Raw genomic sequence first — 25,834 nt, forward strand, 5'->3', positions numbered from 1 at the left:
AAGCAGTTTCAGGAAGCACTTTGCCAAGATCGCTCCGCCTCTTCCGCCGAGTAGGGTATATAAGACTGTTACGTAACTTCCGCTCTCTCTTCCACAGGAGGCCTACACGCCGCTGCTTGGCCGCCGCCATGGTAAGACTGGAGTTCGTGCGGGAATCCAGCGACATCGGAACTCGAGCAGGGATGATCTGCTATCAGGGGGCCAAAAACATCCTATCCTGGGGGCCTGCAACGTCTGTGTGGAGCCTTGGACCCCTCATCTGCGAAGGGACGAGTAAAGACATCTAGCTCTGGGGAGTGGGTCCAGAGGAAAAGTCACCCCGTAGGCGCTGGAAACACGCTAAAGTCTTGGGCTTGTATGGGCATCTCCGGTCTCTGCTACTCAGAGTGTACTTTTGGGACCAGGCAGGAAACTTGCCCTCTCCCCAGAGGTTGCATGTTCTCAGTCCTGCGCACTTCATGTACCTGATGTCCGCAGGACTGAGGAGTTTGCTGTGCAGTTCATGAAAAGGGGTCGTTGCACCCTGTGTGACAGGCTCCCTGCTTGAGGTTAAGTTTTGATGGTACTTCACGGTGTCTGATTTCTCCCCCATCTCTGTCAGTCTCTAGTGATTCCTGAGAAATTCCAGCACATTTTGCGAGTACTCAACACCAACATCGATGGGCGGCGGAAAATAGCTTTTGCCATCACCGCAATTAAGGTAAAGGAGGGTAAGGAGTAGAGAAATGTAAGTGAAATGTAGGTTGTTAAGATACAAGCCATAAATCGGACGAGGTTGAGAATATTTAAGTCCCAATGAGATCACCTCAGGGTTTCAAAAAAGGAGCAACTAAACCCATTACCACATTTACTCCAAAAGGTAAGTAATGAAAGCCCAAAGAGTAGTCTCAGGTCAGTTCAGAGGATGGTGCAAGTGGGTTTGTTGTCTTCTGGGATTCACTACAGTTTTCCTGGAACCATTATCCAGCTTGAGAGCTCCATTCTAGGTTTGATTTCTGTCACTCGTCTGTGCATAACAGCCATCCTTCCTGTGAAACTTAATTGCTAGTAATAATAACTACATCTAGAAGATTGAGTGGAAATGCTAACAGATTCTAAGTGTGAAGAAGCCAGTAGGTGGGAGGGGTGTCATTACCATAGAGCCTGGATATTTACTCAGAAGCCAGAGGTGAAGTCGTTGCCTTTTTCCAGTGGAAGTGGAAACCAGTATTTGGCTAGTTGCGTGAGTTAACAATGAGTGGGTACAAACTTGGCTCTCTCCCTGATGAACTTCAAGCCTTCTGGATGGAGACATCATTTTTCCGTTAATCAAGACATGCAGTTCTAGAACTGGCTCTACCTAATTGTGCCTTCTGTGGGGAAAAGGATAATTAACCTGTCTTGCTCACAATCCTCAGCTTCTTGGGTATGATAGGTGCTAATACCCTGTTAGGGAGTGTTTGTTACCTGGGGTAGTGTAGTCTAGTTTCAAAGAGTTTAAAGGAAACCGATAAATATTTTATGGGTAAGTTGTTGGTTTACGTTTGACTTACAAGATCGACATACCCTTTATTTTCTTCTGTACTGCAGGGAGCACAGCTTTCATTTGTTCTTCAATAGTAGATAAGACTGCAACCTGTGAGACCTGGTAGCAGTGTAAAGTACAGTACATTTTTCAAGGGTTGCTGTACTTCAGTGAGATAGTGAATGTAAAAGATGAGTGTGGTTAACAGGATGCTTCTGTTAAACCCTTCCTCTTTGAAGTTCATTGGTTTGGTTGATGCTTTAGTTAGTGTGCGCCATAATCTTTGTAGCTAACCACAGTGTAACCAAAGCACCTTTAGGTAAGGTAGTTAATGAGTGTTATGATAACAAATTTCTTAAGGGAGGCCTCCCCAGTGGCTCAGGGGTGAAAGTCTCAGCACTATCAGGCTGTCACCAGTCACTGCAGCATGAGTTCGATCCCTGGCCAGGGAGCTAAACGCTTATGGTGCAGCAGACCCCTCCTGTCTCACCCTCTGCTCCCCACTCTGTCTCTGGTAAATCACTCCCTGCACTTTTGGCCTACACCCCACCCAGTTCTTGTATGCATGAATAAATAACCAAATTTTTAAAAATTTTCATAAGGATCCTGTTGTCCCTTATCACCTTTAGGGAAAGGTGCCTAAAGATAAATGAGTTTGTTCCTTTTGTGGCGAACCAGGAGAAACAGCTAGTTTTTCTGCTGGTGAGAATTAAAACTTGGTGGTCTTTGGTTAAGGATTTAGAATGGGGGAAGTATTTGAAGAAAATTTCGGGGGAGAGGGGTTCCTCAACAGAGGTCATTGATTGACCAATGGAAGGGTAAAGAATGGAAGTTGACACAGGCAGAAGGTATAAAGTGGTAATACAGATCCTGCAAGGTTATGCTGCAGTCCATTCCTAGTTGTATTGTCTCCACATGTAGACTTTGGCTGTGGTTGTTATTTAAGACTGGCTAATCTTCATCCTCTCTCTAAATCTGGGTGAGAGCTGCCAGGTGAATTGTTCAGAAAATTGGGAGAGGTTGGTTAGTTGGTCATAGTGACTGGAAGGTGCCCGCCCACTGGCCTTGTTTATAAGGAATTTTTGTTCTGCTAAAATACCAATGCCTTCGGGAGTAATAATGTTCCAGCTACTTTCTAGAGATTAATAGTAGGTGGATATCAACACTTACACTTTGTGGTCTTCTACTAAAAAGAGTTAAATAATGGTCCCTGAATTTACTCTTCTGGATATAGAAAATCCCAGTGGGCTCCTTGGGACTGAGGAAAGGAGGACTGACTTAGGCTGGTAAGCCAGTATCTAGAGTGTGAAAACACACTTTCAAAAACTTGAGCTTGACAGCAACTTTAAAATTTTTTGATTGGAAAACTTTGAAAGTTCAAAAGTAGTGGAAATTATCACCTCCCATGGATATATCATCTAGCTAAAAATTTGCAACCTAAATCTCAGGCCTACTCTAATCTGTAAATTTACGTATGAGGAACTTAGACCCTAATCTTTCTGAGTCAAACTTCTGATAATCTGATTCCCAAATCTTTTTTTTAAAGATTTATTTATACAAGCACAGGGTATAGTCAGAAGCGCGGGAGGGTAAGAGAATTCGCCAGAGCAGGGAACAGAACAGGCAGACTGACGAAATATACTGCTGTGGGGAACAGCAGGCGAGGCAGGAGAGGTCTGCGTGCCATATGGGACCCTCGCTGGCAGCCCAGGATTGAACCCGGGGATCGAGCCTGCGGTCAGCTTCGCAGGCCAGTGGTCAACCGCTGTACCACCGGGGAGGCCCCCAAATCATTTTTTTTAAAAGACTTATTTTTATTTATGCATACAGGGAGCTGGGGTGCAGGCCAGAGGTGGTGGGCAGTGAAGATTCATCAGAGACAGGGGAGCAGGACAGGCAGATTGACTGAAATATGCTGCTGAGGGGAGCAGCGGGCAAGACAGGAGAGGTCTGCTGTGCCATGAGGGTAGCTTCCTGGCCGGGGGTGTAACTGGTGCTGCAGTGGCTGGTGATAGCTTCATAGTCCCGTGTGCCACGAGGGAGGGGTTTTAGAGAGGTCCTGGGGCTATTAAGATAAATTACCACAGAGTTGACTTAAAACACCCAAATCCATCAGTGAAGCCAGACTCCCACTGAAAGCTCTAGGAATCCCTCCAGTGGTGGTTGCCGTCAGGCCTTGGAGTTCTTAATCTTGCAGCTGCATCACTCCAGCCTTCTTGCCTCTTATGTGGCCTTCTCTGTTCATTTTTTATGGTATCAAGACATTGGACTTAGGGCCTACCCAAATCCATTATGACCTCATATTAATAAATTACATTTCCAAAAATCCTAGTACAAATAAGGTCACATCCTGAGATTCTAGATAACCTTACATGGGGGTGGGAAGAAGGTGCTTAAGTCTACCCAGCACACCATTGTTCACACCAAACCAAATCTGGTTTGTGAATTCAGGTGGAAAGATGTACTGGTGTTGGTGTGGTGCCACCACTGTAAACATTAATTCCCTCTTGAGTTTGATTTAGGGATTAGCTTCCGGTCATCTCTAGGCACTGACAAAGTTTATGACCTTGGAAAACTTTGGTCATGGGGGCATGTGGTAACCTGCCCAAACATTGTAGCCCTTAGTGACCCCAAGCAACTGACAGTTTTGCCTCCTGATCAGTCCTGTTAACTCAGGAGAGACCCTAGTCTTCCTGCTTTTATGCTGCAATCTGCTTGGGGAGCCAGGCATCTTCCATAGTGTAGAGATTAAAAACGGTATGGTCTTTAATGCTGCTGCTATTATGTCCAACAACATGTTCAATGACTGTATGTTCTGGGCAGTGTGAAAAAGATCTGCTTTTGGGTTACCTACCCCCAAGTTCCTGTTCTTGGTCCAGCTGTACTCCTGATCCCCTTTATAGGTTGTATTTAGGCTTCACATCTGGAAAAACAAGTGAGGCGAGGGCAGTGTGGGAAATGCAAGAGGGCAGTGTGGAAAATGCAAAGCGCTGGGTAGTGGGACTCAAAGAATGCAGGCTGGGCCTCCCCAGTGGCGCAGTGGTTGAGCGCTGGGTTGCAAAGCTGCCCGCAGCCTCTGCAGCGCCGGTTCAATCCCTGGCTGCTCCCTAGTCACCGGAGGAGGGTCCCACATGGCGCGCAGACCTCACCTGCCGCCCGCTGCTCCCCTCAGCAGTGTATTTCGTCAGTCTGCCTGTTCTGTTCTCCGCTCTGACTCTGGTGAATTCTCTCACCCTCCCACGCTTCTGACTGTACCCAGTGCTTGTATAAATAAATAAAGTAAATCTTTAAAAAAAAAAAAAAGAATGCAGACTAAAACTCAATTACAAAATCTTCTCAGGGTGTGGGGCGAAGATATGCTCATGTGGTGTTGAGGAAAGCAGACATCGACCTCACCAAGAGGGCTGGAGAGCTGACAGAGGATGAGGTGAGGACAGGGAAGGGGACTGGTGGGCTGGGAGGGGGGACACCAACTCCAGATCTGACCCTTGTCCTGCCTGCCAGGTGGAACGCGTGATCACCATTATGCAGAATCCACGCCAGTACAAGATTCCTGACTGGTTCTTGAACAGACAGAAGGACGTGAAAGACGGGAAATACAGCCAGGTGTGTGTGGAAAGATTGTAGAAAAATAGGCAGGAGTTCACTTAGAACTGGTCGTGGGAGGTAGAGTAAGACGAACATCCTTCCACCTTCCAAATCCAGGTCCTGGCCAACGGTCTGGACAACAAGCTCCGTGAAGACCTGGAGCGACTGAAGAAGATACGGGCCCACAGAGGGCTGCGCCACTTCTGGGGGTGAGTGGGGGTAGGGTTCTCATCTCCCTGACTCCCCCACATTCCCAGAGATTTCTTCTCTGTACTGGTATGACCCATGGCTATTCTCTTTTCTCACTTGCAGACTTCGCGTCAGAGGCCAGCACACCAAGACCACAGGACGCCGTGGCCGTACTGTGGGTGTGTCCAAGAAGAAATAAATCTCTAGGCCCTGCAAATAAATAGTTTATACGGCTATGATCTGTGTGGTTCTCTGTTGTGGGGATACTGGTGTGGAATGCTGTCACTCAGCCCTGTTAGGCATTCTCCCCTCTTTCCTGATGTTACCCACTCAGCTGCCCAAACATTGAGTATCCTTGGTCTTAGTTAAAACAAGTTACCAATTGCAGCCCCACCTGAAGCAACCCTTCACCTGGTGGGGCTCTGCCCTCTTAAGATAAATGAAAGGTGACAACCAACCACCCAGCCTGGAGGTGGAGCCTGACCAGCGTCTAGACAATCAGGCTCCTGGGGGGTGGCGTGCCACATGGTGATAGAGCTGGGCCGCTGGTTGTTGGGGGTGAGTAGCTCGTTTGGGCCACTTAAAGAGACCTAGTTTCTAAAGGATGAGGGCTGGGAGTCAAATTTTGGGGAGATGGTGATTTCACTGACCCGGAAGAGCAACCTCCAGCATCAGGCTTCCCGGCGTGATTGGTTGGGGAAGCAGGCTGCTGCCGGTTCCACAGGCTCCGCAGCGTTCCTCTAGCAAAGGGGTTGAAGTCTGTTCCCGCCCGGGGGAGTCTGGCACGTTGCCGCGGCTTCCAGCGAGAGGGGCAGGCCCCCGCCGCGCGTGTGGGGAGGGGCGGCGGGAAGAGTCGCCATCTGGAAGCCATGGCGCGGAGCTCCGGGGCCGCGGGGCCGCCACAAGGTAACCTCGCTCCCTCTCCAGCTCCGGTCTTCCCCCTCATCCCGCTCCCCACCTCCCAGGGTAGGCGCTGGCCGCATGCTCCGCCCGCCCCGCCTCGGGCCGGTTTGGGACCCAGGCCACCGAGACCCGGGCTAACCACCCTCTCCCTCCCTCCAGCTCCCCTCTGACTGTCACACACCATGCCCTTCAGCCTCTCCCGGCGATTTCTCGTAGCCGCCCTGCTACTGGTGATTGTTTGGACCCTCCTGGGGCTTTCCGGTATCGAGGAGGAGCTGCTGAGCCTCTCGCTAGCCTCCTTGCTTCCAGCCCCAGCCTCGCCCGGGCCGCCCCTAGCCCTGCCCCGCCTCTTGATCCCCAACGAGGCCGCCTGCAGGACTCCCGGCGCCCCACCCTTCCTGCTTATCCTGGTGTGCTCCGCCACGGAGAACCTCAACCAAAGGAACGCCATTCGGTCCTCATGGGGCAGGCTGCGGGAGGCCCAGGGGCTCAGGGTGCAGACTCTCTTTTTGCTGGGAGAGCCGAGCAGGGGGCATCCTGCCTGGGACTCGGAGCACAAGGAGCTGGCCCTCGAGTCTGAAGCCCACGGGGACATCGTGCAGGCAGCCTTCCAGGACTCCTACCGCAACCTTACTCTCAAGACCCTCAGTGGACTGAACTGGGCAGAGAAACACTGCCCCATGGCCCGCTACATCCTCAAAACTGATGACGATGTGTTCGTCAACGTCCCTGAACTGGTATCAGAGCTGCTCCGGCGAGAGGGACACTCGCAGCGATGGCAGAGGGGCCAAGGAGGGCTTGAGGTGGGACATGAACAATGGGAAGGACACTTCACCTTGGGGCACCAGCCCGTGCCTCTTTTGTACCTGGGCCGTGTACACTGGCGGGTGTACCCCTCTCGGACACCGGGGTACAAGCACCAGATATCAGAGGAGCAGTGGCCTCCCACCTGGGGTGCCTTTCCACCCTATGCCTCTGGCACAGGCTATGTGTTGTCTGCTTCCGCTGTGCAGCTTGTGCTCAGAGTGGCCAGCCGGGCACCCTCTCTGCCACTGGAGGATGTCTTTGTGGGGGTGAGTGCCCGACGAGGAGGCCTCTCCCCAACCCACTGTGTCAGGCTAGCTGGTGCCACCCACTACCCCCTGGACCGGTGCTGCTATGGGAAGTTCCTGCTGACCTCCCACAAGTTGGACCCCTGGAAGATGCAGGAAGCCTGGAAGCTGGTGGGCAGCTCCAAAGGGGGTAGGACTGCACCCTTGTGCTCTTGGTTTCAGGGAGTCCTGGGCATCACGCGTTGTCGGATAATAGCCTGGCTTCACAGCTGAGTGCTGGGGCCACAGGTGGAGGAGCTGAGGGCCTATCCACCATCTTCGGACCCTCATGACCTTTTCTCACAGGCCCAAGACTGGGCCCTCACTGGTGGCAATCATAATTTTCTGTCCGGATGTTTAGTACTAGAGACTGAAGAATAGAGGAGAAACCTAGGGGACTGGTCTGCCAACCCCAAGATGGTCATCAGGAAGAACAAAGAAATGCTGGAGCTGTCCCCTCCAGCCATGGCAGAAGAGGGACACACGCCCCTCAATAAACTTGTCTTTCTACCTCTTCAAGTGTAGTGTGTTCCTCACCAGGATCCCCAGAACACAAACCTGGAGAGCCTAGAGACTGCCAGGACTGCTCAAAGGATGTGGGTGGCAGAGGGCAGCCTCTCTGAGGAGGAAGACCTCTAAAGAGCAAGGCTAAGGCCACAGCAACTGCAATGGGTAAGGGTGGAGGCAGGATACCCAAACCCCTCAGATCCTAAAGTAGCTCCAGGCTGGACCAGGGAAGAGGAACAAGGATGATCCAGACACAGTATCTAAAAAAAAAAACCACCTTCCTCTTTAATGCCAACCCACCCCTGGAACCAGATGTCTGCCCCAGTCAGGGACTGGGCTCACGACCCCCTCTTTATTCCAGGAAACAGGCTCATTTCCCCAAAAGCTATCTTAGGGAGAGATGATTTTCATGCCACCCTGGAGCCTGGCTCAGCGTACAAATCTATCCAGGACAGATGGCCGGTGCCCAGTAGGCTTCGCCTTATCTTGCTTCTGTGGCTGCTGTTCAAGGCTCTGACGGACTTTGTCCTGGTGGGGGGAAGGGAATGGGGGAGGTGAGACGGGCAGGCTGGACAGGCCAGAGGCACAAACAGAGGCACAAAATGCTCATTTACCCGGTGTTCCTCATCCATGACCTTCCTCTTCCTCTTTACCAGGCTTGCTGTTGAGCTGCGCCCCTTCTGCTTTGGCCTTGGTTGGAAGGGGGCCTTGGCTTCTGGGTCATAGCCCTAGAAGAGTAGATAGTAAAATCCACAAAAGCCCCAGAGGCAAGGAACTGGCAGTACCCAACAACTCACCCGAGCTTTGGGGATATGGGGAGAGGTGTGGGGGTGAGAGGAGCGCCGTACCAGCCTCTCTATCCGCTCCTTCTTTTCCTGCTCCAAAGAGATGACATCAACCTCTGCCAGGGCTCGTGGATCTAGACAAATGAGCTCTGCAGGGACCTGGAGGTATCACAGAGGGACAAAAATGGGTAAGGAGTCACAAGAGGAAGACCCCCAAGAGGAACAGAAGCCAGAGACCACCATTCCCACAACCCCCAGTATGGGGAGCTTTCCCTACCCTCAACCCCAGACCACACGCAAGCACGTCCTCACCTTCTCTAACAGGGCCTTCACCTCCCACTCCTGGCGCTGCTTCCTGCTCCTGTATGGGTTACTCTCCAGGCCGTCAAAGTTGGGCTCAGCAGCCCCTGGCGGGAGGAAGGAGCATGGAGCCATCAATAGGAACTCTTGTCCAGCAGCTCCAGCCTGACCAAGCCCTGCCTGTGGCTCTCAGGCCTACTCTAGTTTCCATCCTGAGTTCATTTACTGTGAGTCCCATCCCCGGGCCCACTTACCAGGGACCAGCATGCTGGTGATGCCCCCACTGTGCCCGACCCCTAGCACATCTTCAAAGGGGCAGAACTGAAGGCCATGTACATGGCCTGAGAGGTGGTGGGTGAGGTAGGGCTTCTCCAGGGAGGGTGGGCTGGCCTTGCCCTGCCCTGCCCATATGTTGACCACATCACCCATTCCCGCAGCCAGCAGTCCCCGCTGGGAGAAGGCCAGGTGCCCTGCTCCCTGGGGCAGGGTCCGAGCGGTCAGGGGCTGGAATGTCCCTCGCAAGTCAAAGATCTTCAGCTGGTGGTCCAGGCCAGAAGTGGCCATGTACCTGGGGAAAGAAAGAGAGGGGCTCAATCACAGACCTGTGGGCAAGTCTAGGTATGAAGCACAGGTGGGGAGAAAAAGACCAATAATGATATTTACTGCTCCCATCACACCAAACACTCCGCAGGTATCCTCGCAGTTAGGGGTGACACAACTCTGTCCTATTTGTGCATGGTAAAACACACGTAACATAAAACTTGCCATTTAACCAATTTTGACTCTACAATTTCATGCCACCAAGCACATTCACATTGTTGTGCAACCACAATAGGTACATTTTACATATATCGATGTGTGTGTATATACATACAGCTTATTTTTTTAAAAGACTTATTCATGCATACAAGAACTGGGGTACAGGCCAGAGGTGTAGGGAGGGTGAGAGGATTCACCAGAGACAGAGTGGGGAACAGAACAGGCAGACTGACTGAAATACACTGCTGAGGGGAGCAGCGGACGAGGCAGGAGAGGTCTGCTGCGCCATGTGGGTAACTCCCTGGCCAGCCGGGGATCGAACTTGTGCTGCAATGGCTGTGGCTAGCTTCATAGTGTTGCGTCTTAACCCCCTGCACCACCAGGGAGGCCCTGACAGACAGTATTGAGTAAAGTTCCTGCGCTGTACATCACATCCCTGTGACTTAAATTTATTTTTTAACTGGAAGTCTGTACCTCTTGATCCCTTTCACTCATTTTGCTCCCTGCTCCAACTCTATTATTTTTATTTTTCTCTGAGATGAGGAAACTGAAACATGGAAAAAGGAAATCAGGGTGAGTGGGAGAGCTAGAATTTAAGTCAGACTTATTTCATTAGTGTCTACCCTCTTACCTACTCAACATGTGTCAAAGAACACAAGACAACCTGGGCCTGAATGTGAAGTTCCACTGTCCAGACAGCACAGCAACCTGGCAGAGCGAAGGGTGGACTGCCGTGGTCAGGGTGCACTTTGTGGGAAAACTGGTATTTGAGTCATTCTAGGTTAACTCCCAAGAAAGCACAAGAAATAGATATAGTAGGTACAAATGAATTAACATCAGAGTGGAGCCAGAAAAAACAGATTTGTTTTCAGAATGGGTATGAAATATGTTCAAGAGGCTCAGGATGGACATACCAGGAACTCGTAAGCAGTGGACCGAGAACCCAAAGTCTCCAACAATGCTCTCTGGCACCAAAGACTTCATGGATCTGAGAAAGCCTCAGGAAGCCATGAAGTAGTATGCCTGAGGGCCCTGCACTCCCTCCACCCCACACACGCACCTTTTCCCTGAAGGAGGGCAAGGTTGGTGGCCAAATCCTCTCAAGGAATTGTGCACTGCCTAAGTTGTCTACTTTTTAGAGACATGAGTTTCTACCCTTGCTCTAGTCATCCTTCAGAAAGAAAGGCTGAAAGGGGATGTACCAGGCCAGGGGATGTATGTTTGCCAAAGAGCTGTGAACCCAGAAGGGGACTGAAGAATTCTATGAGTGGAGACCCACCCTGTAGTGAGGCTGAACAGTGGCCCAGCAGGATACTTCTGACAAGACCAGACGATGGGGGCCCTGGCTCTAACTCCACCAGCAGGCAAGGTCATGAGTGTAAACAAGGAATAGCCGGGCTCCCGGGACTCAAGGGCACACCCTTCAGTGAACCAGCACTAGGGGCATAGGTTGTTCCTGCCCTCACACACTGTGTTGGGATCCTCCTACACAAATACCAGTCCACAGGCCAGATGCGCATCCAGGCCACAAGAAACAGTTTAGAGAATCCAATGCACCCAAGATTCAAGTTTCCAGAAAACCTTATGAGAAAGGTAATAAACTCATCTCTGAAGTCCCTGTGGCTTGTCTGCGGCACTTCTGAGGAGGGTCAGAGATAAGCAGGATAGGCCTGAGATCAAGTGGCAGAACCATTCAGCTTCAGTTGTTGAACAAACCTCTGTGCAGTGATCACAACACAGAAGCAGCTAACCTAGGCAGCCCAGGGCAGGTCAACCACAGCTTAGGCCTGGGGCATATAGAAGGCAGGTTCTGCCCTCTCCCAGAGCCAGGCTGGCACAGCTATGAAGTCAAAAGAGTGGGGCCAGATCATTTGTCCACAAAGATGGGGGGAGGGGCGGTCCAAGCATATATTAGGCTTTCCTAAGTTGGTGGCCACCTTTTCCTGATGTTCTCTAAAATAACTTAAAAATGGAGTTAGGTGACATACTTCATGTAGAAGGTTCCTGAGCAGCAGGGTGAAACAAGGAAAGACTAGGGCCCTCCCTGGTGGCATAAGGGGGGAGACTCATCACTATGAAGCTATCCGCAGCCACTGCAGCACAAGTTCGATCCCCAGCCAGGGAGCTACCCGCATGGTGCAGTAGACCTCTCCTGTCTCGCCTACTGCTCCCCTCAGCAGTGTATTTCAGTCAGTCTGCCTGTTCTGTTCCCCACTCTGTCTCTGGTGAATCCTCTCACCCTCTGCACCTCTGGCCCTACACCCCAACTCTTATATGCATAAATAAATAACATAAACCTTTAAAAAAAAAGAAGGAAAGCTTATTCTGACAACGGCACCAAAAGACAATGGAAACTGCTCGTGAGCACGCATGTCCCCAGAGAGAGCAGGATGGAAAGAACAGACCTAGGAACGAAGCTCAAGGGTTAAAGCAGTCAGGACTTCACAGGGGCTCAAGAGCAAAGCAACTAGCAGAGTCCAAACCCAGAAAGCACTCAGTAAATGACACTTTTGATCCTGCTATAATGGTTGAAGGACATGGGGCTAAGTAGCTAATTAGAGGGATCAAATTCCAAGAGACAGGAAAACGTGGCAAAAAGGGAGCAGGCAAGGAGAAACCTTGGGAGTAGAGTAACTGGTCCCATAATGGACACACTGAGTTTGGAATGACAAAAGACAGCTGAGCAGAAGTGAAATGCACCACCTGGCAACCATTCTTACAAGGTCCAGTGACTTGTTTTACAAATGGAGGATAAGTGGAACAGTGCACCAGGGAAGGCTCCATGGCCAGTACATCCTTATACCCCTCCCAAACCTTAGCAAAAAGCCCAGCTGCCACAGGTACCCAGTGAAAGCCTGATGGATAAAAGGAATTAAAGGAAAAGACACAGGAACTTGTGTAAAAGTCAGCCAGACGTGGAGGGGGAGGAAAGTGTGAAGCACACAGAAGTTATGGGTGCTATGACTCACACTTCCCTGGCTGGTCAGTGGCTAACACTAGGATTTAAGCCCAGACAGTCTAACTACAGTCTGCTCTTCTAAAGACACGCTGCCCTCCATAACTTTCTGCCTGGCTATGACCTGCTACCCCTCCCAGCACCTCTGCCCCAGCATGTGACTTACGTGCCTGTAGAATCTACTGCCGCTGCCCGAACCCCTCCACGGTGACAAAGAATCTTCGCCAGTGGCTCCTTCATAGCTGGACTCCATAAGGATACAGTACCTGGGTCAGAGGAGAAAAGCTAAGGTTCCTAATGGGGCGATGAGGTGATTATGCTAGAGAAAGAAGAACAGTCAAGGAGATAAGAAAGAAAAGGAGACAAAAGAGCAATTTTAAGAGTCTTGGGAAGTACAAATATAGAAAAAAGCCGATCAGGAGAGTGTTAGCCACTGACTGACCATTGCTGTGTCCAAGATGGATGACGGCATTGTAAGGGTTCTGAGTCATGACGTCAAGCCGTCCAGCCTTTGCATTCAGAGCTGCCACAATCTTCCCCACTGACACGTCCAGGTAGGTCAGAAACCCCGTCTCTGACTAAGAGAGAGAACGAGTCCTGACTGCCCTCTGTCCTCCCTCTTCCCGGGTCCCAGAGGATGAGCAGTCTTCCCTGGAGTTGCTACCCAGACCCTGTGCTCCACAGACACTCACAGCTGTGGCCAGGAGGAAGTGGAAGGGTAGGAACTCAAGTCGGGTGATGCGGTCACAACGGCGGATGCAATGGAGCTCGATGCCCTGGTTGTCATAGATGTAAAGCCAGCGGTTCTGAGCCACTGCGAGCAGTGCCTCTGAATGCAGAAACCTGGAGTGGGGAGCAGGGGGCAGAAGGGTTCAATGGGAAAGGGATTCACGGGCTGTTATTCAGTCAGGGATTGGCCTCTCCCACCCTCACTGACCGGATGTCCCGCACCGCCTCCATGACGTTGATCTCACAGGTAAGCCTCTTGGTCACCCAATCAAAAGCTGCCACATGACCCCGGCGTCCTCCAAGAGCCAGGTGTCTATTGTTGGCGGGGGACAGACAGGATGTCAATGCAGGGGAGCGTCATCAGACCATCTGAGGTCTGCCCATGTCAGCCCCTCCTCTCCAGGTGAGAGGAGAAATACTGTTATGTATGCTCACCCTCACAGGCAAGCAAATCCCAACGACCCTCCCCACGTCAACAGCCCAAACATGCTGAGTGGTATGACTGAGGCAGGCATGGCTGAAGCGATTAAGAGACATGGCCACATTCTGGCTACAGGCTCAGTGGATTTCAACCTTACCTCCCAGTTCTAGAGTAATTCAGGCGGTAGGGTCCAAACTGCCGCAAGTTTAAGTCAAAGTGCTGGGAAAAAGAGAAGTAAAAACAAAAAGAATACCCAGAAGTAATTGGTTTCTTTCAGTAATTCCTTCTTTTACTACCCAGCACCCACTTGCTCTGCTCCTCAGTCAACCCATTCACCCCTTTCCCATTCTCAGGCTCACTTTGGCTGCACTCGCAATGTCCACAGCCTCCACGATGTCAGCCTGCCGAATCTTTGCTGTGTCCTCCCCATCTTCCCCTTCGAGAAACCTGCAAGTGAGTGTTGGAGTTGCAGCAAGGTTCTCTAATATGAAATGAGTGTACCACATACAAATGAGAAAGGAGAGGAGCATAAAGCAGGGGTTGGGGGTGGGGTTAAGGTCCACTTACCCGGGTTCCTCAGCAAGCAGTAGTTCAGAACGAGCAGCTTTGGCACTTACTTCCTCTTCCTCAGCTTCGGCCACCTCAATTCGGCTTCGGGTTTTAGGTTTAGAATGTGGCAGCTATAACATCATGGGTGGAGGAAGAGTGGAAGAAAAACCTGAGGCTATATGGGGTCCCTGATTCCTCCAACTCACCCTTACTGCAACCCCTCCCCACTCTCCGGCTGGTCCTCACCTTTTTGGATTTATCTATGCGACAAAACTTCTGGGCCGCCTCCACAGGGATAGGGGCGGGACCTGGAAATGGGTCCTGGGCCTAGGGCAGGGAGGAGACTATTAGTAGATAGACTCGGGCTGACCCCATCCCTCGCACTCTCAAAACACAAGGCGACCTGCACCGCCACCCCCTCAGGTCCCAGGCTCACCCCAGACAAAGTGCGCTGAGGCTCCGGTTTCCTCCGTTGTCGGTGTTTCTTTGGCACCTGTGGCTTCTTGGAGATTCGGGACTTAGGGACGTGAGAGTTCTTTGGCTTTTGAGGACAAAGCTCTCGACTCCTCTTCTTTTTACGAGGAGGTCCTGAAGAGGTTTCGGCGGCGGATGGGGTGCTCTCTTCTTCCCAGTATCGCCGGGGTTTCTACGGGCACATCAGAAGCCTTGATGCGCCTCTGCCCGCGCCCCGCCCCTTCGACCCCGCAGCTATAAACTTCCCTTCCATCCCAGGGAGGTCTGTACCTTCTTCGCCTTAGGTTTGTTCTTCTTGGGTGGGACACCCTTGCCTGGCTTGGGGGCTGTCTCCATCTAGCCCACCCGAACAACGACCCACGTGCAAATCGCTCTCAGCTGTCCCACAGTACGGCTGCAACCTCCCGGAAGTCCTCTGGTCTTCTCCAATCAGCACGTACCAGGTATGAAGCCGTCTAGGCGCCATTTTGGATAAGGGCATGCGCCCCGTTGAGGGCAGGGGCAAGACTTGGCCTCTCCCTCCCGAGCGTCAGCTGAGAACCAAGTTACGAGAAAAGGCAAGTCCGGGTCAGGGACAAAGAAATGTGCAATTTCTTTATCCAGCTTCGTTTCCAACCTTGCTTAAAACCTTCCGAGTCCAGTCAGTTTTAGCAGAACGCCACTGACTAAACACGTCAGAACTACAATTCCCAGAATGAGTCAGGCGACAACTTCCGGCGCCGTCTTTTCCCAGCATTCTTTGTTTACTTCCGGGTTTTCAATACTGAGAGGAGAACGTGAGTAGGACCCGGTTTCGGTTGTGGGTTTGGGGGGTCTCATTTCGCCCGCCACGCCCTGGAGCCGGAGTAGAGTGGATATTCCGAACCGGTAGAGGCTGCCTTTCAAGCGTACTGTCATTTCCGCAGGCCAGGCCAGGGACGAGACCTCGGGTCCTTTCCAGAGTGAAATCCAGCCGCCCCTCTCCCACTCCCCGCAGACTTTCGTCCCCGCCATGGCTGAACTGATTCAGAAGAAGTTACAGGGAGAAGTGGAGAAATATCAACAGCTACAAAAGGGTAAGGGAGCAGGGTCGGTGTAGCCTCGTCCCAGTCCCTTCACTCACTCACAATCCGAAGCTATACCCAGATGTTGTCTTTCCCACCCGGGTCCCCTCCTCCTCCTTCATTCTTGTCTGTTTCCTCGGTTCCATTTTCTCCTGACTGGGATTGGTGGGGATCGGGTGGCGCTTTTTATACCTTAGCCAAATCTTTCTTCTCATACTCTAGATTTGAGTAAATCCATGTCAGGGCGGCAGAAGCTGGAGGCACAACTAACAGAAAACAATATCGTGAAGGAGGTGAGAGACTGGGATTTGTGGGGCGGGGAGGGACCTGTATTAGCAATGATTCTGAAGATGTATGTCCCACTCCTCCAGGAACTGGCCCTGCTAGATGGGTCCAACGTGGTCTTTAAACTTCTGGGTCCCGTGCTGGTCAAACAGGAGCTGGGGGAGGCTCGGGCCACAGTTGGGAAGAGGCTGGACTATATCACAGCTGAAATGTGAGTCTACTGCCACCCTGTGATGCACCTGACACTCTTAGAGTTGTGGAGAAACCTTTGTAGAGTAGCTCTCTGGAGTAGCCCCCAGTTGTCTGGTTCCTCCAACCCCTCTCATTTAGCCCCCCTCCTCCCTCAATCTCAACTTTTTCACCCAACTCTCTCAGCACCCTCATCAGTAAGCACCTCTGATTCCTCAATTGTCTCTCTCTCTCTTTCCTCTCTTCAGTAAGAGATACGAATCCCAGCTCCGAGACCTTGAGCGGCAATCAGAACAACAGAGGGAGACCCTTGCTCAGCTGCAACAGGAGTTCCAGCGGGCCCAGGCAGCAAAGGCAGGGGCTTCTGGGAAGGCCTGACCCCATGGTAGGGGGGAGGGGAGGGGAGGGAATGAGGCAGCTCTAGGGTCTATACTGTAGCTAATAAAATGTGAAAATACCTGGCTGTTTTCCAACCAGCCACTTCTGTCATAATTGTGTCGTCTTCCCCCCCCCCCTACATCATCCACCTTGTATGCACACCACCTACATTACTCCATCAGGTCCAAATTCTTAAGATGTCTCAAACTTACTTCTTGCCTCAATGCTCCCCTATTTTGGTTGGCACATTGCTTAAGGAAACATCAGCAACAACACAATCTGTGGGGATGTCAGCTGGCTAAAGAACTTCCAGTTCTCAAACTTGAGACCCCACAGTGAAACGTAGTGGTCCTCCCTGCTATGATTATTTGTCATCCTCCGAGAGAGCACCTTGGAATCTTACTTCTTTTTAGCCTCTCCCTAGAATTTGAGTGTAGCAAAACTGATTTAAAATTCCATCACATAATGCTTTGTGAGGTTGTAAGTTCTCCAAAGTTGTACATTGTCCACAAAGTTGTTCTATTTCTTTGTCTTAAAATTGTGCCTTAAAAATTTGCAGTCAGGGGAGTTCTTCATGCCAGTCACTCTAATTGGGTGGCTAGTACTTGACATGGGTCTGTGACAACTGAGGAAAGAAAGAAAGGGGCCAGAGGAGGAGATGTTGCTGGGAAGGTATAAACCTTTCTGAGGAAATCATTTTCCACAATATCTGACTTGGAGCTCTTCTGGGGATAGAAAACATTGGACACAGCCTTGTTCTGTGGCATCTGCCTTGAGCCAACTCCCCACCCCCACTTCTAGTGGCTAATCATACACACTGCAAGAACAGGGAAGTGAAATTCAGGTAGTGTTTTGTTTTATTATCTTAGTGTTGTCACAGTGACAGGGACCTTGTAGGAAAAGAATACTTGAACCCACTTCTTGCCATCCCGTCACCCCAGGGCTCAGAGCCACTAGGCTTTTCCTCTCCTAGGCTTTTCCATGCTCTTTACATGCTAGGATGTGGCCAGGAATCAGAAACTGATTGCTGCTTCCAGCACTAGCCATGTGCTGTGTTCATGGAAATAGGGGAGGTATACACAGGTATCCTACTTGGTTACCAAGATTGCCAGTTCCCACAGGGCTGGATTTCTCGGCTATCTGGCAAGTCAGTGTCACTTCACTGCCCCAGGGTGGCTGCTACTTTGCTGCATTTCTTCTCAGTGCGACATAACTGCCAACATTCGGGATGGCTACCCACATCTGGTAAGGCCACCATGAGTTCTGTAAGCCAGCAGGACTTCCTCCTTAGAACAGTGCCCGGGCAATCTTCCTCCCTGTGGCCTTGATTCTGGGAAAAGAACCCCCTCCTCCCTCACTTGGAGGAGTTCCTGAGGCAGAGGGGCCACTGGGGAGGCCAGGTGGAGCAGTAGAGGACCTTCGCCGCTGCCGCAGGACGAAATCATGGGAGGCCCCATCCATAGCATAGAAGACATTAGCCGAGGGTGGGATAGTCAGCTCTGCAGGTTCAGAGAAGGGGTATCAAGCACAAACACAGTCATTGCCTCACAACCGCCCAGATGTGGAAGCAATCCCACTGCTGGGGACCACTCTACCCCCAAGCCTGCATTCCCTCATAGCCTCTGACCTCGCTCCCCTGGTAGCAGCTGTACCAGCTCATACTCCGAAGCCACTGCAGAATCACGATTGTTTTTCTTAAGGACACGACTGATGACACTTGGAGCCTTGTCCTGGCTTGTCACCTGTCAGGAGAGGAGACGAAAAGAGCAGTGAATCGGCCATGATGATCTCTCCTTCCTATCCTTTCAACCCTGGCTACTGTTATCTACGCACAGGTTATCCATGTGCACCGTTCATTTAGAGTGAACAAGGAGACCCAATATGGTGGTTCCCTGAACTTGACAAGCCATCCTAGTGAAATAGAGCTGCTCTCTGTGGGGAAACTGATTGATTCAACAAATAGAATATGGCCATCCAGGGCCTCCTTGGTGGCGCAAGGGGTTAAACACCGCACTATGAAGTAATCCGCAGCATCTGCAGCATGAGTTCCAACCCGGGCCGGCCAAGGAGCAACCCACATGGGGCAGCAGACCTCTCCTGCCTCGCCCGCTGCTCCCTTTAGCAGTGTATTTCAATCTGTCTGTTCTATTCCCCACTCTGTCTCTCGTAAATCCTCTCGCTGCCCGCACCTCTGGCCTGTCCCCCAGCTCTTGTATGCATAAATAAATAAATCTTTAAAAAAAAAAAAAGAATATGTCCACCCAAAGTTCCAGGTGCAGCAGCAAAATAGCCATCAAATAAAACATAGCTGCTAAAACCCAAGATCCCATTTCAAAGTAGAATCGTCGTCCCGTTTAGCTAGTTAAACCTAAAACTACATCTATATTGTCCCACGAGGCACCACCCTTCACCGCCCCCTCCTAGCCCATGCCTCCCTCACCAGGATGCTCTTGTAGACGCTGCCATCTTCCCCCAGCTCCATCTGGACTCGGATGATTCGGCAATCAGAAGCCCCTGGCCCAGACCCCCCACCCCCGTATCCTGTGCCCTTGGAGGCCCCTTCTGCACCGCCACTGAGTGGGGAGCCACAGGAAGCAGAGCGGCGGTGACCTCGAGAAGGCCTAGGGGAGGAAGCTGGGGGAGAGAGGTGGCTGGAGTCAGCCGGGCTGTGCAGGGGTGGAGTGCTTTCCAGGGCGGAGTCCAGAGATGAGACAGACGGCCACTTCATGTGCTGGGGACAAACAACATGGGGACTGGGGTGAAGGCAGGGAGATCAAGGAAGAAACATACACAAAGTCAGGGTCAGTGTTGAGGTCAGAGGTCAGGAGCAGAGCTCACCTGGGCCAGCCGGGTTAGTAAAGGAGCAGGAGTTCCAGGCACCTCATCTCCCCCTACACTGGGCCGGTCCCAGGACACAAGGGAGGTGGGACCCCCAACAGAGCCCAGAACCCTACAGGGGTGAGATTGGGACAGTCAGAGAAAGAAGGGTAAGCCTCCAAAAGCCTATCCCCCGACTGCTGACTCACTCTGTCCAATGTGAGATGACCACTGCTGGTCGAAGCACCCTTGGGGCAGGAGATTCACTGGTACCAGATGACTCCACCTCATAAGACACACGATGGCTGGGAGAGGGAGAAATGGACAGAGATGAGGACAGGACACACTCCCAGGCCCAGCCTGAGTCCCAACTTCACCCAGCCAGTCACCTCTGAGCCTCTGTTAGTGGCCGGAGTCCCTGAAGCCACCGCTGGATGTCAGGGTCAGGTCGGAGGTCATAGCCGCGACATTCGTTCTGGAGCCGCTGAAGCTCAGAAAGGACAGCAAACTCCTACAAAAGAGCCTCAAACTGTAGGAGTAAAATCTCAGGGACACCTGACTCACCCTTTTCTCCCTTTCCTGGGACATGGCTAGGGGGTGTCTGGCATCACCCATGCATTCCACTCACCTTTCTCCGTTTGTCAAAATTAATGTATCCATTCTGCAAGAACAAAGGGGATGGGAGAGAGATGTACTCTCCCAAGCACCTGCACACCCACATCCAGCTCACATACACTTCCCTCCACCTCTTCCCTCACATCCACCAGGCCCTAATTATTCAACCTTCAAAGTTTTCAAATCAGGTAGAAACTGTGTCCTCGTATTTGTTCAACAAACATCTCAAATATGTTTTAACACTCAGCAAATATTAACTCGCTTAACCCTCATAATAATAAGTTGATGAGTTTCTCCTTTATAGCTCACTAAGGCACAGAGAGGCTTAGCAACTTCCAAAGTAAGAGCACCAGAACCCTACAATCTGGCTCCAGGGTCGCATGCTCAACTACCACAGCCTCTTCACAAAGGGAGGGCTGTCTGACCCTGAGCCATCACATCATGTTTACACACACACACACACACACATACACACACACACACACACACACACTACTGACCTCCAGCTCATCCTTGGAGGCTGCATCCAGCATCACCAGGTCCTTTAAGAAGGTACCAAGGTAGGGCACCACACCCTGAGGTCAGAGGCAAGAGTCAGTTGCCCCTGCCACTGATCCAGGGGTTCTCCACCCCATGCACGTCCCCATCCCATTGCTTCAGAGAACACATTTAATTGTCCACACCCTACTTGCCTCCCCTTTCCATCATTCACACAGCTCCCCCACACACACACTTCTTACTCATTTTAACCACCCCCTCCCCCCAGTCACTCACCCCTCTCCGGGAGCCAGGCCTCGGGGTTTTCTTGGAATTTGTCTCCAGAGAGGGCTGCAGTTTCACATCCTGGTGGTGGCAGAAGAAGGAGATGTGGTGGTGGGAGTGGAAAGCAGATGTAGCTGGGAACGCCAGGGAATAGGGCTCACCTGCAGGAGCAGCTCCCGGCTCTGAGAATAATTATCCTCCTCAGAGAAAATCTGACAGAGGCTGGAGAAGACTCTGAGGCTGTCCCTAGGGGATGGAGGGCAGTAGCCTTGAGGATGGGCTTGGCAGAGGCAATCCCAACCCTCACTCCCAGTCCAGTGCCCAACCTGGCTGCTTCTCCCCAGGCTGCCCGAAGCCTGTGGATGGGGCTGGACTGCAGGGCTGACACGACAGCGTAAACTGAGGAGAAGTTTCGGAGCAGACGACATTCCTGTGGGAGTCACAGAGGGAGGCCACAGCTGTGGGACTCCCCTCTACACCCTGGCCCCCAACAGGGCCCATCGGTTCTCTTACCTCTGCCACTCGAATCCACTTCTCCAGAAGCCGGGCCCTCTGGGGGGGACGGAGTGGCCGTATGGTCACCTCCCCAGGTCCCTCTCCGGTTGGGGTAGCCCCCAGGACAGAGCTGACCACTGCCCCTGCCACCTTGTTGAACTGTGTGATAGTAGCCCGGACAGATGGGCAGAGGTGGGAATGTCCTGGCCGGTCTCTGTGACCCCATAGGCCCCCCAGGCACTGAGAGGGGACCAGATTGAGAAACAGTTCCTGCAGATCAAAGGTCAGAGGTTAAAATTCATCATCAAGTGGGGTCAGCCTTCTAATATCGGGGCTGTGAGGATCTCAGGTGGCCAAGGAACCAGAGGGGCACAGGGTTGGAGGGTAATGCCCAAGGGGAAAGGGGAAAGGTCAAAACTGGGTGGATGGAGGAGGCTGGGAGCTGGATCAAGGGTTGGAAGCAAGGAAAGGATCTGGAGTCAAGGAGAGGTTAGTAAGGGGACAGGGGGCATGGGGTCAGAGGTCAGGGTCTCACCGCATCTAGCAGGGTCAGCTGTTCGGCCAAGTGGTCAGCGAGGAACACCAGGACATCCGTGGGGTCAGCAGGGGGATCGCCGGGGAGGGCCAGGGGCTTAGGAAGGTCGGGGGCCTGGGGGTCCACCCGGGACCGGAGGTTGCGGATGAGGTCAGCGCTGCCCCCCCCAACACCCTCCCCTGCTGCATACCCTGTCCGAAGCAAGAAGCTCTCAAGCCGGTCAAGCTGACCCTTGACCTCAGAGCCAAAATCCTCAGGGTGAGAGGCCAGCCAGGTTGACAGGACAGAGATGGCTACCCTGGGAGAAGGTGAATCAGCCAGGGATCAGATGTCAAGCTAGAGCTCAGGCAGAGGGGAATGTGAGGTAAAGAAGCTGGGGTCACTTACCCTTTGGTTCGCTCAAGTTCATCGGTAGGATAAGATTCAAGGGCTTCCAACCTGGGGAGGGAAAGAGAACCTATCTGTTTATATTTTCCCAAAGTCCAGTGGCTGTGACTATTTTTGCTGGGATACTGATTAGAAAGTCTAGATGCCTCCAGGACCAAGTCCCTTATGACTGACCTGTCAGCCACAAGTCCTAGTAGGGCAGGCGTGGAGGTGAAGGCCCGGTGGGTAGCCAGGAAGGCTGATGTGAAGGTCATGTCAGCCCCTGCAGTCCGAGCATCCAGCAGGTATCTGACCAGGGCGTCCAGTGTGCCAGCACGGAGCCTTCTGGAGGAACGCGGGGGAGGCGTTGGGGCCTGAGGGAGACAGAGGGCCAGTCACTAATCCTTTCTTCAATCCTGCTTCTGGATCTCTGGGGCCAATTCTAGACCTAGATCATCCAGGCTTACACTACTTAGAAGAGAGTAAAAGACAGCCTAAGTCACATAGCACAATCAGGTGTCTGGACTTCTAACCTAGCACTCTGGCCAGAAAATCGGCCACAGGACAAAGAGCTGGAGGTGATGGGTCAGAGGTAAGAAGCCAAAGTTATGATCTCACCAAGGGATTAAGAGGTCGATACTGGCGGCTGGTGACAGTAAATGTGGCACCATCCTCCTCCTCATCCCAGGCAGTCACAGGGGCCTGGAGGAGCAAGGAAGGGGTGTCAGACAGCCCCACAGCACCCCCACTGTCCCCAGCCCTCACCCCAGGTTCTACTCCTCCCTCTGTGCCCCTCACCTGTGATGGCAGGGGACAGTACCAGCGAGTGCGAGGGGCGGGGCGGGCTGGTGACCCCAGGTCTCCCACACTGGGGCCCAGACAGCCCCCCCCAAGCCGCCTCAGGGCCCGGTGGAGTCGAGGGGCTTGAAGTGGGGGGGCTGGTGGAAGGCAGGAACCCTGATCCTGGAGGCCACCGTAGCCCCTTCCCCCCAGAGCTGAGTCCCAACACAGAGAAGCAAGGTGTAAAGGACAGGAGGGGAGGCCAGAGGCCGAAAGTCAAGAGGCAGAGACCTTGAGAAGCTGAAACCTCAGTCATAGGCACAGCCCCATGCTCCGCCCTTCCCCGCGGGAACTGGCCAAGCCCGAAGAATTAGTACTTCCCCTTAGCCCCCAGCCCCCAGCCCCCTGCGAGGTGGCGGCTCCGATCCCAGGACAGGAAAGAGAAGGGGAAGTGGGGATGATGGGGGGGGGGGTTGTAGACTCAGTGTCACGTGGCCCCAGCCCCTCCTCCCAACGGATCCCGAAAAACCAGCCCTGCCAGTCACCCTGCCCTCACCCAGCCTTGGGACCCAGGAGTCCAGGGCCTCGGGGCCCCAAATCCAACTTCTGGCCCCTCCCATGTCCCCAAATCCTGCTCCTGGCCACCACCATTAGTCCCTGAGGAGAGCAGGTGACCACCTCCACTCAGCCTGGGAACTCGCTCCAAGTTCCGCGAACCTTGGCTTTCCGCCTCCACACAGGGCCAGGAGGGAGAAGGGGGAGGGGTCACGAAATCGAAGGGTTCCCTCCCCAATCCCAGAGTCAGAGGAGCCGGTTACTGTGGAAACAAACCCCTCCCCGCCAAACAAAAACAAGGAGGGACAGGGACCAAGACACAAGGCCCAGAGCGACGGGCGCGTGGGGCGGAGGCGCTGGGGGCCGAGGACCCGCTGGACAGCCCCTCCAGGCGGCAACAGGGCAGGTTCCTACGGGCAGGCCCCAAATCACTCAGTCACAAAGATCCGGAGAAACGCCGGGCCTCCCCGCGGCGGGGAGCTGGCAGACGCCCAGAGAGAGGAAATAACCGAGGCAGGGAAGGGAGGCCGGGACACCGACTCGAGAGAAAAGAGTCTCCCAAGTTCGCGCGGCCCCTGCCTCCCCCCGCCTGCGTCTCACCTCGTCTTCTTCCTCCTCCTCCTCGTCCTCCTGCCCCCCGCCCGCGCCCAGGCCACCTGGGCCCCCACCCTCTTCGGGGTCTCGGCTCCGGAAGCTGCTCAACACGACTCCCCCGGGGGGGCTCGTGTCCCAAAGCAGCCGCAGGGGCCGCGGGAGCATGGCCGGATGAAGGAATCAGCGGGGTCGGCCCATGGGGGCGCCTGGGGAGAGACCGGAGGGGGAACGGGTGGAGAGTCAGGTGGGCGCGGGATCCGGGCGGGGAGGACGCGTGTGGGTGTCTAGGAAACCGGACGGCAATCCAGCAGGGAGGCTGAGGGCGGGGGGCAACGCCAGGGCGGAATATGGGGGCCCCGGTGCACTTGGGGGATGAAGGGGTCACGGGAACGGGCAGGATCACGGGGCTCTGACCTGCTTGGGAGGGGTGGGGGGCAGCGCGGGTCCCCGGGCCGCTGTTCTCGTCGGTCTCCGGCCCGCGACCGAGTACCCTCCCCGGCTTTTCCGCACCCCCGTTAAGCCCCCCCCGCCAGGCTCCCGGGCCTCCCGCCCTTTCCGCTCCCCCCACGTCCGCCCGCTCCGAGAGCAGGAGCCAAAAGGGGAAGGAAGTGAGGACAGGAGCCAGGGCCGCGGACTAGGGGAGCGCTGGGCGCCGGGGGCCGCGAGCCAGGAGTCCCGGCCCCGGCTCCGCGGTCCTCACGCCCCCCCCGCCCCGACTCGGGGACCCGCGGCCCACGTCGCCCCTCCCTGAACTTGGATAAGATTCTACGCCCCAGCCCCCGGGGGCGGGCAGGGGCAGAACGACACCCGCCACTCCACGCACGGCGGGAGCCGCCGGGGAGGCGCTTTAGGCCGGGCGGGCGCAGCCCTCCACCCCGCGGGGCTGCGCGCCCCACCCCCACCCACGCGCGGAGCGGCCCGAGTCCACTCCGGGTTTTCGGGAGCGCCCTGGGCTCCCGCCTCGGGAGGGCGGAGCAGGAAGCCGCCGCATCCGGTTCCAGATTCGCGCTCCGGAGTTTCCGGCGCGGGCCGGGATCTGCGCTCCCCGCTGGGCCCTGGCCCGCTGCCCGGGGTGTGGGGCGCGCGGTAGTGGCGCCCACCGCGAGCTTGCAGGGGCGGCTGCGTGTGGCCCAGATGTCGGGGTAACTGGACGGGACCAGAAGTGATTGGGAGACGGGTTTTTCTTGGAAAGGGAGACCCCGGCGTGGCCTGCGCCAGCCCTTGGAAACAGCTTTATTCCCACCCGGTTAGACGCGCCGCCGTCGGCCTGGCCGCGGGCCTGTGCTCGGAGGCCCCCAAGCCGAGCCGCAGCTCCTTCCAGCAGTAGTTACAAGACCGAACCCCGGTTTTTGAATGCTGTGGGCGGGAAAAAACTACTTTCTTGTATCGAGCGCCCTCCAGTGGCCGTCAGGCTCTGCAGGCGCGGGGGATACTGCAGTGGACGGGCCCGGCCTCGAGGAGCCCGCAGTCGGGCGGGGGGCGGGAGGGGGACAGGCATTTACCAAGGACTCGCACGATCACTTAACACAACCGCAAAGAACCGCACTGTGGGACACATGGCGGTCTGTAGGGAGTGCTGAGGCTGACCTGGACTGGAGCCGGGGGAGGACGAGGGTCAAGCTGGCAGAGGGAACGGATCACTGGCACCCAGGGCTGGCAGGAGGC

At 53.9% G+C, this 25,834-nt stretch overlaps 5 protein-coding genes across 9 annotated transcripts; 3 read left to right on the top strand and 2 right to left on the bottom strand.

The window, feature by feature from the left end:
- Nucleotides 1-35: 35 nt before the first annotated feature.
- RPS18 (ribosomal protein S18) lies at nt 36-5,511 on the top strand. The gene is made up of 6 exons (XM_037519518.2): nt 36-131; nt 602-700; nt 4,845-4,931; nt 5,009-5,110; nt 5,210-5,301; nt 5,405-5,511. Exons 1-6 carry the CDS (start codon nt 129-131, stop codon nt 5,478-5,480), a joined length of 459 nt encoding a protein of 152 aa, XP_037375415.1. The 5' UTR covers nt 36-128; the 3' UTR covers nt 5,481-5,511.
- A 36-nt stretch (nt 5,512-5,547) lies between these two features.
- Nucleotides 5,548-9,187, top strand: B3GALT4 (beta-1,3-galactosyltransferase 4). 3 transcript variants are annotated; one of them, XM_037519515.2, is made up of 2 exons: nt 5,548-6,187; nt 6,344-9,187. In XM_037519515.2, the coding sequence occupies exon 2, from the start codon at nt 6,367-6,369 to the stop codon at nt 7,507-7,509; it is 1,143 nt and encodes a 380-aa protein (XP_037375412.1). In that variant the 5' UTR covers nt 5,548-6,187; nt 6,344-6,366; the 3' UTR covers nt 7,510-9,187. The 3 variants fall into 3 exon arrangements, with proteins under 3 accessions (XP_037375412.1, XP_037375411.1, XP_037375413.1); XM_037519514.2 differs by having other exon boundaries at nt 6,401-9,187; XM_037519516.2 differs by having other exon boundaries at nt 5,548-5,839.
- Nucleotides 7,558-15,164, bottom strand: WDR46 (WD repeat domain 46). Its single transcript, XM_037519513.2, has 15 exons — nt 15,026-15,164; nt 14,718-14,927; nt 14,528-14,608; nt 14,300-14,412; nt 14,092-14,179; nt 13,890-13,951; nt 13,520-13,624; nt 13,275-13,425; nt 13,025-13,160; nt 12,749-12,848; nt 9,122-9,435; nt 8,880-8,974; nt 8,631-8,726; nt 8,397-8,510; nt 7,558-8,310 (listed from the first exon to the last, which is right to left on the bottom strand). The coding sequence occupies exons 1-15, from the start codon at nt 15,089-15,091 to the stop codon at nt 8,212-8,214; spliced, it is 1,830 nt and encodes a 609-aa protein (XP_037375410.1). The 5' UTR covers nt 15,092-15,164; the 3' UTR covers nt 7,558-8,211.
- A 200-nt stretch (nt 15,165-15,364) lies between these two features.
- Nucleotides 15,365-16,733, top strand: PFDN6 (prefoldin subunit 6). The gene is made up of 5 exons (XM_037519517.2): nt 15,365-15,531; nt 15,661-15,810; nt 16,021-16,091; nt 16,170-16,294; nt 16,521-16,733. Exons 1-5 carry the CDS (start codon nt 15,450-15,452, stop codon nt 16,648-16,650), a joined length of 558 nt encoding a protein of 185 aa, XP_037375414.1. The 5' UTR covers nt 15,365-15,449; the 3' UTR covers nt 16,651-16,733.
- A 754-nt stretch (nt 16,734-17,487) lies between these two features.
- Nucleotides 17,488-24,623, bottom strand: RGL2 (ral guanine nucleotide dissociation stimulator like 2). Of its 3 annotated transcripts, XM_037519509.2 has the most exons (18): nt 24,584-24,623; nt 24,176-24,375; nt 22,859-22,942; nt 22,436-22,614; nt 22,262-22,312; nt 21,875-22,172; nt 21,358-21,609; nt 21,171-21,274; nt 21,006-21,090; nt 20,857-20,925; nt 20,583-20,657; nt 20,096-20,128; nt 19,857-19,978; nt 19,677-19,772; nt 19,489-19,600; nt 19,091-19,381; nt 18,278-18,392; nt 17,488-18,149 (listed from the first exon to the last, which is right to left on the bottom strand). In XM_037519509.2, the coding sequence occupies exons 2-18, from the start codon at nt 24,332-24,334 to the stop codon at nt 17,938-17,940; spliced, it is 2,337 nt and encodes a 778-aa protein (XP_037375406.1). In that variant the 5' UTR covers nt 24,335-24,375; nt 24,584-24,623; the 3' UTR covers nt 17,488-17,937. The 3 variants fall into 3 exon arrangements, with proteins under 3 accessions (XP_037375406.1, XP_037375407.2, XP_054554693.1); XM_037519510.2 differs by lacking the exon at nt 19,489-19,600 and having other exon boundaries at nt 19,091-19,403; XM_054698718.1 differs by lacking the exon at nt 17,488-18,149 and having other exon boundaries at nt 18,353-18,392; nt 19,091-19,284.
- Between the last annotated feature and the right edge of the window lie 1,211 nt (nt 24,624-25,834).

The sequence above is a fragment of the Talpa occidentalis genome, unplaced genomic scaffold (genome assembly GCF_014898055.3).
Source record: "Talpa occidentalis isolate TD23 unplaced genomic scaffold, MPIMG_talOcc4v2.1 talOcc4.2, whole genome shotgun sequence".
Lineage (NCBI taxonomy): Eukaryota > Metazoa > Chordata > Mammalia > Eulipotyphla > Talpidae > Talpa > Talpa occidentalis.